This window comes from Epinephelus lanceolatus, chromosome 2 (assembly GCF_041903045.1).
Source record: "Epinephelus lanceolatus isolate andai-2023 chromosome 2, ASM4190304v1, whole genome shotgun sequence".
Taxonomy (NCBI): domain Eukaryota; kingdom Metazoa; phylum Chordata; class Actinopteri; order Perciformes; family Serranidae; genus Epinephelus; species Epinephelus lanceolatus.
The window spans coordinates 49331375-49343694 of NC_135735.1; the positions used below are offsets into that span (position 1 = coordinate 49331375).

A 12320-nucleotide genomic window follows, 5' to 3' on the forward strand; every position below is an offset into this window, starting at 1 on the left:
GGATGCTAGACATTTCCGATCACTCAGGCGCATTGTAAAGTCCATATTCAATGGCATTCCGCCATTAAAAACAATTAAAAACCAGACCAAATTTGGAGAAAGTAACAAGCTGTTTGACAGCAGCAAATCTGCATATTTCGCAGAAGGCTCACTTAGTGGTTTTGCACAGGACTAACCACGCTCTGTTTTTGTACCAGTCTGCATTAAAGTACCTCTCTCTTTGGCCAAACGATCTAGCGGTCTCATTTTTTGTCTATGATTAGCTGTGCAGCTTTACCCGTCTCGATGTCCTGGCAACAATCCTCCACGCAGTCGGAACCAGCCTGGCTGGGTTCATTGCTGACTCCGGTGGTAGTCTCAGCGGGAACAGAGCTGCTGCTTTGGGGTTCTTCTGCTGGTTGAGTTGAAGATCCAGGCTCCGACAAAGTTGTGGAAATTGATGTAGCATTTTTCGTGCTGAAGTTCAATTTTGTTTGGAAGTGTTTTGTTTTCTTATTCACCGGTTCTTTTGACATGTTTGCAGAAGTAGGTTACGCAGTCTGTTGCAGCTACAGCAGTTCAAACAGGCAACATAACGTCACACAGTGTAGTGATTAAATGATTTTATTGTTTTTTGAATTGTGTGATGTGCTCTTATTGGATTAAAAATGTAAGTACTCTCTTCTTCTCTTGTTTTATGTTTGTGTACTACGGAGCCGCAGAGGGGTCATTGAGAAAAAAATAAAACACACCAGAGCTAGAAATGTTTGATTGCGAACCAGACAGGCCTACAATTTGGCTCGCTTTTTGATTTATTTCTATTTTTTATAACTGGGGAGTTCTTACAATACGGTGCCAGGGTTAGTGGGGATTATTGCTAGGTGCTGTTGGATAGAGCCAGATGGCTGAGAGTCTACCCGGAGCCTGCCGAGGATGCTCGAGGCTTTACCGGGCTGGTGAGGCAGTAACAGGCAGGAAGGAGTCCGTGCGCACAATTGAGTGCCTGCTGGAGGCTGTATCTTTTTCTCTATGGCCCCTCTCTGTATTTTACCTAACATATGAATGGAAGTGAAGAGTGAAAGTCTTTTTTACCGTAAGTAATGTAATATAGGGACCTTTGATTCGGCTTAAAAATAATGTGGCAGGAGGGTAAAGGTGGGGGGCCAATGGCCCTCTGGTCCCCCCCTTCCAACACCGTTGGCACTGGTTCTGAAACCAAACTCCCGGAGAGGGGCTAGACTCCAGAGTTGCCCAGGGTGAGAGGCACCGGGTGGGTGTGGGGATTCTCACAAGTCCCCGGCTGAGCGCCGCTGTGTAGGAGATCTCTGTAGAGAGCAAGAGGATTGCCTTGATGCGATTGCAGGTCACTAAAAGAAGGTCTCTAACTGTTTGTGTGTATGCACCGCACAGCGGTACGGAGTAACTGGCCTTCACGGAATCTCTGAGTGGTGTCCTGGAATGGGTGCCAGCTGGGGCTCCATCGTTCTTCTGAAGAAAATCAACACTCACGTGAGCAATGATAGAGAAACCTGGAGGGGGGTAATTGGGAGGAACGGCCTGCCTGACCTGAACCCGAGTGGTGTTTTGTTATTAGACTTCTGTGCTAGTCATGGATTGGCCATAACGAACACCATGTTCGAGCACAGGGAGGTTCATAAATGTACCTGGTACCAGAACACCCTAGGCCAAAGTTCAACGACTTTGTGTCATGGACACTACGGTGAAGAAATGAGCAGAGCTGTCAACTGATCACCACCTGGTGATGAGTTGGATAAAGGGTGCCAGACAGACCTGGTGAACCTAAACGTATAGTGAGGGTGAACTGGGAATATCTGGTAAGGGAACTTCTAAGGAAGGGAAAGCAGGGCTTGTCTTAGGCTGTGCTCAACAGAGAAGGAGAACTGCTGACCTGAACTGGAGATTTCATCAAGCCCTTGAAGGAGCACTTGAGGAACTCCTAAACTCGGCTGTCACAATCTCCGTGGAGGAGGCAGAGCCTGAGGACTCGGGGGAACTCTTGCCCATATCCCTGGCAGAGGTTGCTGAGGTAGTCAAAAAGCTCCTTAGTGGCAAGGTGCCGGGCGTGATTGAGATTCACTCTGAGATGCTAAAGGTTCTGGACATTGTTGGGCTATCTTTGGCTGACACACCTTTTCAGTGTCACGTGGCAGTCAGGTATGGTGCCTGTGGAGTGGCAGACTGGGTGGTGGTCCCCATTTTCAAAAAAGGGGACCGGAGGGTGTGTTGTATCAGGGTATCACACTGTTAAGCCTTCAGCCAAAGTTTACTCTGTGGTGCTGGAAAGGAGGCTCCTACCAGTTATCGAAACTCAGGAGTAGTAATGCAGACTCCGTCCTGGCTGTGAAACAGTGGACCAGCTCTTTACCATTGCGAGGCCTCTGGAGGGGTCGTGGGAGTTGGCCCATCCAGTCTATATGTGTTTTGTAGACTCGGAGAAGGCCTACAACCTTGTCCCATGGAGAGTCTTGTGGGGGGTACTGTGGGATTTTGGGGTACTGGAGTTGCTGCTATGAGCCATCCAGTCCCTGTGTAACCAAAGTGAGCACTGCATCTGCATACTCAGCGTAAAGTCAAACACGTTCTCAGTGGGTGTTGGCCACCGTCAGGGTTGTCCCTTGTCACTGATCCTGTGTGTGACATTCATGGACAGGATCTCGAGGTGTAGTCATGGGGAGGAAGAGGTCCAGTTTGGGGACCTCAGAATTGCATCTCTGCTTTTTGCAGATGATGTGGTTCTGTTGGCCTCATCACACTGTGACCTCCAGCATGCACTGGGGCGGTTAGCAGCCAAGTGTGAAGCGATTGGGATGAGAGTCAGCGTCTCACAATCTAAGGCCATGGTCCTCTGCTAGAAACTGGTGGATTGCTCCCCTCTGGGTTGGGAGAGACTTACTACCTCAAGCAAGGGAGTTCAAGTATCTCGGGGTCTTGTTCATGAGTGAGGATAGAATGGAGCGTGGGATGGACCAGCAGTTTGGTGCAGCTTCTGCAGTGATGAGGGCGCTGCACCAGCCTGTTGAGGTGAAGAGAGAGTTGAGCCGGAACGCAAAGATTTCGATATGCTGGTCCATTTATGTTCCAACCCTCACCTATGGTCATGAGCTCTGGGTAGTGACCGAAAGAATGAGATCGCAGATACAAACAGTTGAAATGAGTTTCCTCCGTGGGGTGGCTGGGCTCAGCCTTAGAGATAGGGTAAGGAGCTCGGACATCCAGAGGGTGCTTGAAGTAAAGGCACTGCTCCTTCGTGTCTGAAGGGGTCAGTTGAGGTGGTTCCAGCATCTGATCAGGATGCCTCCTGGGCACCTCCTGTTAGGTGCTCTGGGCAGGTCCTACTGGTAGGAGGCCCTGAGGCAGACCCAGAACACGCTGGAGTGATCACATATCTCATCTGGCCTGGGAACGCCATGGGGTGCCCCAGGAGGAGCTGGAAAGCATTGCTGGGGAGAGGGACATCTGGGGTGTTTTGCTTGGCCTGCTGCGATCGCAACCCGGCCCCGGATAAGAAGATAAAAAATGCATGGATGGAAAAAATAAAAAAAGACTAATTATGGTGAAAGTTCTGAAACTGTTGAAGTTAATTATTTTATAAATGTCACAGGTGCAGAAACAACCTATGAAGACCTTTTTGCACATCATTTGGTTATAGGATCCTAATAACCTATTTTTAGGTGGCTATTTGCTAATCAGCTTTCAGGTCATTTGAAATAAAAAAGTAAAATGTTTCAGATTTATTAGTTTCATAAATGCTGACTTACAGTGTGCTTATATTCACAAATTAGGCTATATAATTTCAAGATTGTTTCAAGTTTTTTCTATAGATTTTAGCCCAAATACATGAACACATATAGAACATGTGTGTGTCCAGTATGTACCAAAGCAACAATGTTGCCATGGAAATGGCAGAGTAATATTTTTAGTGAGTAAGGCCCTGTCCAAATACCCGCACTTGCGCCCTGAGGTCTTCCCTGAAGTGCACTTGCCAAAAGTGCAGTTAGGGGCGTAAGTGCGCAAGGGATCGATGCTGTTTAAAAAGGAGAATTGGGACAGTTGAGTACACGTCACTTCCGTTTGGGTCCAGCTGGTCCGTCTCCTAGGAGACGAAACATGGCGTTAGAGGAAATAACGTTGTTCGCAGCACTGCTGCTGCAAATGATAAATAGATACAATCAGCGAATGATGAGGAGGATTAGGAGCCGCAGGAGAAGGCGGCATCTACATCAGATCCAAGTATTGATGCTGATGCCCAACCAACAGGTAAATTAAATTAAATTTTACTCTTGAATTTACCTGTTAATAATGTGTATATTAGCTGTAACATCTTTTTTTACTCTACCGTTAACGTAGCCTAGATTACCGTTATTACTATTAAAACGTTTTTTGCTTGGATAAATTGTGGTAAATTGTGATATAAAATAAACTATAAAGACATACGGTAATAAAATAATAATAATTAAAGACACAGTCAAAACTGTAAAGTGATGTGGACTGTCATACAAACCTCCAGTCAACTGTAAACTGTATATTATTTCATTATTAACACCCTGTCATGTATTATTAAGTCCACACAGCGTGTTGTTAGACGTTATGTTCCTCTAACGGTTGTTGTCAGTCGGAGTTAACGGCTCGTGGACACGTCAGTTACCGTTTGAAGATGGTGAGTTGTACCGGCCACCTGTGCAGTGTTACGGCGTCATGACACTACGGAGGATTCTGGGTAAAATCCTTCAGCGAAGTGAGGTCTGATGCGCACTTTTGGAAGGGGTGCATTAAGGGCGCAGGTTTGCACCCCTTGATAACAACAGAAGACAATTTGGACACCCTACACACTTGCGCCCCTTAGCGGGAGCGCGCAATTAAGGGGCACAAGGGTGCAAGTGCGGGTATTTGGACAGGGCCTAAGACCCTGATCACACAGAAAGTGTGCAGGTTGCAAAAGTGCAAGTGATTGAGAAAGACTCAAATATTAGCATTTGGATTAATTATTGTAATGCTGGTTTAAATATACATCTGCTGGCAGAAATGAAGGACACTGATTGGTAGGCTAAAGTATGACTGGGGCAGGGGTACAGAGGAAATATTAAAGACAATGACATTGAAAGAGCAACAACACCGTGAATGTTCTCTCTCTGCAGAGGTTTCCAGCTGAATCAGTACCACTTACGCACTCATGTTTTGATGAGGACAGATTCTCCCATTTAATCTAAAATAAATTCCATCTGATTTAATCTGAACATGTATACAGGGCTAAATTAAGGAACAAGTGTGCTTCTAAGTGAAGTACCACTGTGAATTAGAGATGTTGATTTGGCAGCGTACCATCAGCTTAATCACTGAATCAGAACAGTCTCTCCAGCTTTACTAGTATTAACATTAGTCCTATAAGTTACATATCTGCTTTCCAGGACATTTTGGTCAGGAACCATAAAACCATCTACAACGGCACATAGGGGTGATGCTGCTGTGATGTGTTGTGCAGAGGCTCTTACCACTCCAGTCATTCATGAGTACCATGCCAAAGATGTGTTCATGGGCCTTCTTGATGGGAATGGGCTCCCCAAGCTGATTCCCTCCTCCAACAAAGAAGGCCTAATCACAGTAGAGAATAAATGTAACAGCAGTGAAACACTGATATTGTGCAATATTGAATATCTTATAGACTGAAAAAAGACAACAGAGAAGGGCATATCTGACTTTTTCCCCAGGCAGCTTAGATGTTGAAATGATGTTATTTCAACATCTATTCAAACATTACAAAAATACAGGGGATTAGGTAAGTAAGTAAGTAAACACTGTAATCACCATCTCCAGCTCAATGTCCAACTGTTTAGACTGGCCAAACACTGGAGGTTTTGCTAAGAGAGAGGAAAAGACAAACAAAATTACCACCAGCTGTAATATATATCTACATATATGGAAATATATATATATATATGGAGATGCCCAGTGGCACCAAGGAGGCATCCTCAGCAGATACCCGAACCACCTCAACTGGCCTCTTTCGACGCAGTGAAGCAGTGTCTTTACTCCAAGCTGCCTCCGAACGTCTGAGCTCCCCAACCTATCACTCAGGCTGAGCCCAGCCACCCTACAGAGGAAACTCATTTCTGTTGCTTATATCAGTGATCTCATTCTTTCAGTCACTACCCAAAGCTCATGACCATAGGTGAGGGTTGGGACGTAGATGGACCAATAAATCGAAAGCTTGCCTTCTGGCTCAGCTCCCTCTTCACCACGACGTTCTGGTGCAGCAGCATCAACATCAACAACAACCACCAACACCCTGCTCCATTATACTGTCACTCATAAGCAAGATCCCAGGATACTTGAACTGCTTCGCTTGGGGCAGTAAAGGCTGATTTATGGTAAATGGACCTGCACTTACGTAGCTCCTTTCTAGTCATCCGACCACTCAAAGCGCTTTTTACACTATGAGTCACATTCACACACTGGTGGCCGAGGCTACCAAACAAGATGCCACCTGCTACTCTTTTTTTTTTAACACACTCACACACCAATGGAACAGCCAGAGAGCAATTTGGGTTCAGTATCTTGCTCAAGGATACATCAACATGCAGACTGGAGGAGCCAGTCGGACACTTTTGAAAAGTGTTGTGGGACAGAAACTTAAGAGCAGCATGACTTTTTCAATCTACGCTTCGGCAAAAGTTTTCAGTTATCTCCACTGTAACTAGAGACCCACTTTTATTTTTACAGCCTGTAATCTGCACAGACAGCTGTTTAAAATCACACAGATATCTGCTGTGTAAGTGTTTTTAACTCATTAACTGTATACTCAACCCCCAGTCTGTCTATGAGTGGCAGATTCCCCTCACTTGCTACAGTGGGCTGGGAAATAAAATCAATGAATTTATTATTATGAACACTGTCGATTTCTTCCTGTTGCACTGACATAAAAAATTTGGGTCAGTAAATGTCTGCTATCAGTCAGCCTGGTGAAGGCAGTTTGACCGGCCACTGTCCTCTCGCTGCAGACAGACGGCTGTTTCTGTGGACATAGATGTTGAGTGCAGGCTGGAGTCTGTGTGGACTTAAAACTACTACCTCTATGGAGACAATATGTGTGTCTCCCTGATGCCAAAAGCGACACTGGACTTTCACCCGGGAGCCCAGTGTTTGCTTCCCATGTGAATGGAAAGCCAAACCATGATGTTTTTTTTCTAAACCTAACCTTGCCCTTTTGTTGCCTTAACCTAACCACATGCTTTTGTTAACAAAACCTTACCATGTGCTTTTGTTGCCTAAACGTGACCATGTGCTTTTGTTGCCTAAACCTAACTGCATGCCTTTGTTGCCTTAACCTAACCATGTGCTTTTGTTGTGTTCCCGGCGTTGGTAGCAGCATCCCGGAACGTCAACAGCAGATGCAAGAGGATACCTAGTGCGTAATATGTAGATGTGAAAGCCCACTGACAAAGTGGCTACATGTGACGACTTGGAAAGAGAACATGTTGGTCCCTGCCATGAACTGTGTACCTATCATCTCTATTTAAAGCTTGTACTATTACTGCTACTCTGATGTAACTGTTCCAAAGATTAGTACAGTTTTCATTCCCTTGATATAGGAAACAAATTCATCAAGATTCTTTATTTAAAGAATAAAGTCAGACTCCACCTATTTTACATATCAAAGTGTGTTTACAGATGTTGAACACAGGTACAGTATATAAAGCCTCCTGTGAATCCAGAAGGAGCTGCATGAAATCTGATAAATTGCCCAAAGTAAAGTTATGTCACCAGATGTAGCATTGGTTGGAGCTGACGACTTGTGTAAAAAAAAAACATCTTGAGGTGTGGAGTTAGAAAGAAGTTATCTTCCTGGATTTCTGTAGCATGCTCCTCAGCTTGGCTTGAGGCTCAAGATGATTTTTGAAACTGTCCATTGTAAGTCTGACAATGTTATAGCAATGCAATGCGATAAAGTAGCCTACTATTTTAGTGCAAGCAAGGATGGTTAACACCGGTCTTGAAGTTCTTGTTTTTTTACTCCTACATAAGTGATATGAATAGTATAGTATAGTCCAACACTGGTGAAGGTAAGATCTTACTCTGGTCAGGTCTCATCTGGCCTGAGGGGCGACGGATGGGGGTCCCAGAAACAACCACAGAGGATGCTCTACCATGGTATCCCACTGGAAGCCTCAACCTGCATAACACCATGCTGAATGTTAGCACAACAGTGACCACAGTGGGAAAATAATAATCTATAATTGTGCATATTGAATAGGAATCGGATTTTCCCATCCAACAATGATATTTTCACTGTAGAAGTATTTATGTTGTAATTAGAGCATCTGTAAAACCATTCAGTTCAGTTACGTTATAGCAGCGGTGTCAAAAATATGGCCCGGGGGCCAGAATTGGCCCACCAAAGGGTCCAATCTGGCCCACTGGATGATTTTGTACAACTAATAGTGTTGCACTTGTGAAGGTTGCCATGTTTCAGGAGCAAGTTAAACAGTGAGTAGGTTTCTTCATGTAAAATGCTGCTTCAGAGGCTTTTCCACCTTTTTCCAGTTCTTTTCTTTAACTTTAGTTTGGTCTGGTGATGTCTGTAGTACTACACAGGAATGGAAATGTATAGAAAAATTCACATGTAATGACAGTGAGATGTCGACTGACTGTGGAAAAACTGAGACGTTTTCTTGAAATTGCATTTATCCTTCTGAAGACATCACAGGCTGTTTGTCATCTGTTTTATAAATGGATTAGCGTTTTTTTACTGTACTTTAAGCAAAAATGGAAAGATTTGGAGGTGTTTGTTATTTATAGGATATTATGCAATGGTTTTACTGGTCTGGCCCACCTGTGATTGAATCAGACTGTATGTGGCCCGTGAACTAAAATGAGTTTGACACCTCTGCGTTATAGTGACAATAAGCACATGAAGATTTCCCAGTACTGGCCAGGTGATCTAAATTACTAAAGCAGGCAAATAAGTACATTACTGAGTTTCTGTTTTTTAATCACTGTCTGCCATGCAGATTACTGTTAATTTATTATGCTGATCTGTTCTGTACGACATCTATTGCACGTCTGTCTGTCCTGGAAGAGGGATCCCTCCTCAGTTGCTCTTCCTGAGGTTTCTACCGTTTTTTCCCCCGTTAAAGGGTTTTTTTGGGGGAGTTTTTCCTTATCCGCTGTGAGGGTCATAAGGACAGAGGGATGTCGTATGCTGTATAGCCCTGTGAGGCAAATTGTAATTTGTGATATTGGGCTTTATAAATAAAATTGATTGATTGATTGATTGAAACTTACTGCAGCTGAAAAATATGATTAGATAAAACCAAATAACTTGAATGAAGACAGCGTAACCCAATATATCATGGTCCTCCTATCTATAATGCACAGATTCAAACACATTTGATCTATCATAATAGAAGTATTGCTAAACAGATCCTGATCCCTGAAATTTGACATGGGGAACAGTCTGCCATCAAAGGGAGACAGAGATGCCCCAGTCAGCTTAGCATTGACTAAGACGTGTTGCAAGGACGCTCCCAGCGCTCTGCTGCTGTGATTAAATGCATGCTGATGTTTTGGGGCCCAAATCAGTTAGAGAAGCCTTTTAGTGTCCTTCCACATATCACTGTTTGCAGAGAACAGAGTTTGTTTCAAGTTGTCTGTCAATATCTGCCAAATACTGGGAATGTACCAGACCTTTGATTCATTCTACCAACAGTAGTGTCTGCTGGTTTGATTGATAACATACCAGTTTGGCATCAGAGCATTCTCCTTCCCTCGGAACATGATGCCAACATTGGTGGCATGATCTCTGGAGGAGTAGAAGTCAGTGTAATCACCTGTGAAAACAGGTGACTGAGAAACTGGAGGAAATATCCACATCAATTGTCTTTACCCTTCTTTTATTGCAGTAAAATCTATCAGCACAAACCTGACTGAGTGTACCAAGTTATTAGTAATAGTGATGTAATATTTTGTAAAACAGTGCCCCCTGGTGTTGATGTGCCTCAAATCTGTTTCATGTGTCAATGCCATTTCCTGCATTTATCTACTTTGCAAGTAAGCAAGCTGTTTAGAACACACTGTTTAGAACAAGTTTGGAGTTCAGGCACTCATGCATGGAGCATGAGCAAATGTACTAGAATTAAGTTATAAAGACTGTTAACATTAAAACACTGACCAGTTTCGAACCTAAGGTCTTCATCAGGGTGTACAAGTGTAAACAGGAGTCATGCAAACATTTTATAAACTTGATAGGGGGAGTCACCCAATCCTGACATGTGCTGGCCCTTTTCTCCAAGGGCAACTGCTTTTTTTTATGAGTTTAATATGATAAAGACAGTCATCCAGCATACCACTACCTCACTTTCTGAAATTTAGAGAACAATAATGTAAAGTTATCAAAGTGAGAAGGACTTAAGTGGGGCTTTGAAAAACTAGAGGGGAGTGTCAGCTGTTCCTGCTGAATTTATACCCTCTGGGACTGTTCACATTAAGAAGAGTGATGTAAAACAGCCACATTAAACAATCTCTGGATGATAGACAGAGAGGCAAGTCCTTCAAACAAAAATCAGCACTGACTCAAACTAATGCAGGAGTTTAACCCCCCCCCCCCCCCCGCCCGAAGAGCCTCACCAATGTCTGCAGGAAGATGCATGGTGACTTTACTCTGATGGACGAATGCTCTGCAGAGACAAGAACCAAAAGACAAACATCTCATCAAACACAAACATCAAACATCTCTGATGATCTGGGTCCCCACTCTCCAAGGAAGTTATTTCCGGAACATTTCAAGGACATTTCCAATGACTTTATGTCTAAAATATTGATTATGTGTGATTCAGAGAACATTATACAATACAAAACTGCCTTTACAGAGAAATGAATGGTTATGAATAGCAAAAGACATTTTCATAGATCAGTAAAATCACTGGTTTTCCCACAATAATTATGTTAGACATGAAAGAATGTTTTTTGTGTGTTTGTCTAAAACAGTGCCTCTAAAAACCACAAAAGTTGTATCTGATTACAGTGATAACCTTGACTATCACTCATTCACTGGGCTGTGTGCCAAGCCCTCTCTTTTACTCCCTGTATGCTTATGAGGGTGCATGTGCACAGCGACCAGCAGCAGTGGGTAGCATGTCTGTTCTATTTTGTTTGTTTGAGTTTTTAAGATTTTAAGTCTGTTAATTCTGTCTGTTTTGTTTAAGTTTGCCTTTGTTAATATCAATCAAACTCTACATCAGCTTTTCAAAGCATGTAATGGTTCTGTGACATGGATTTGACCGTGATCTTTTTGCTGGCGGTGTTGGCGTCTGCGTGGCACCTGGGGCTGCTGATGGCACCTAAACCAAATATGATTCAATACTCCATAGACTACCTGCTCAAGTTCAACAACCCTGTGATCAGCTGACCACCTGCGGACCTGGTTTTCTCTGACCTGGAGGAATTTGTCAACAGCCACGGGAAAGGTGACTACAGAGCTCCACAACGCAAGCCGAAGAAGCAGGGTAGGAGAGGCGGCGTGCGGGAGCGCATGAGACAGCAACACCTGTCCCGCATCCCCTTGCCTTCCATTATCCTGTCTAACGCCCGATCCCTCCGCAATAAGACTGAGGAACGTCCGTCTCCTGTCCGCCACCAACATGAATTTGGCTCTTGGAGCGGGAAGCTGACGGTGATCTGGCCATAGACGGGTGTGGGGGTGTGGCGTCCCGTTTCGCACTAACAGAGCGTCCGTGACAACGGGGAAGTCATGCGGAGGTGGGGTATGTCTCTAGCCCTTTTCACACAGAGCCCGCAAAGCCCAGACCTCCGCCGACGAACCCATTCATTGTGTATGTGCTACTGCGGCGCAAGAGCGCACCGCTCTGCCGCCGAGCTTTTTTTTTTAGATTTTAACAAACTTTATTTCATAAAGTAGCATGTACAAAACAAGCAGGCAAGTGCTCAACAAGCAATTCAATCGTAAAAACGTACAATTGAAGAACAAAATAAATAAATGAAAAAGTGGGACACATATAAAATGCATTACAAACAAAAATTCATCATTGCAAAAGGAAAAGGGTTACAGTATTCTTCTTCAAAGAGATCTCTATATATATTGACAGTTTTGTTACTTTTGGTTGTATTAATACAATCTAGCATTTTAATATATTCAACAAATTCCAGTGAATATCTGATGAAATTAGGGGTTACTTTCAAGAATCTACATTTGTGGATATGAAACTTACCAAACAAAATCAGTAGATTAACAATAAATTCTGTTTTATCATTCTTGTGGTCAAAATAAACAATGACACTTTTACAATCAATTTTGATAATATTATTAG

General features: G+C 43.6%; 1 protein-coding gene across 2 annotated transcripts in view; it reads right to left on the minus strand.

Moving 5' to 3' along the window:
* fah (fumarylacetoacetate hydrolase (fumarylacetoacetase)) overlaps positions 1-12320 on the minus strand; it is an 89087-nt gene that overhangs the window by 47991 nt on the left and 28776 nt on the right. For both annotated transcript variants that reach the window (XM_033624559.2, XM_078162276.1), the window contains exons 4-8: positions 10621-10670; positions 9734-9824; positions 8070-8167; positions 5803-5855; positions 5490-5589 (exon numbers count right to left, since the gene is read on the minus strand). In XM_033624559.2, the coding sequence (XP_033480450.1) occupies positions 5490-5589; positions 5803-5855; positions 8070-8167; positions 9734-9824; positions 10621-10670 (392 nt within the window). The remainder of the gene's footprint in view (positions 1-5489; positions 5590-5802; positions 5856-8069; positions 8168-9733; positions 9825-10620; positions 10671-12320) is intronic.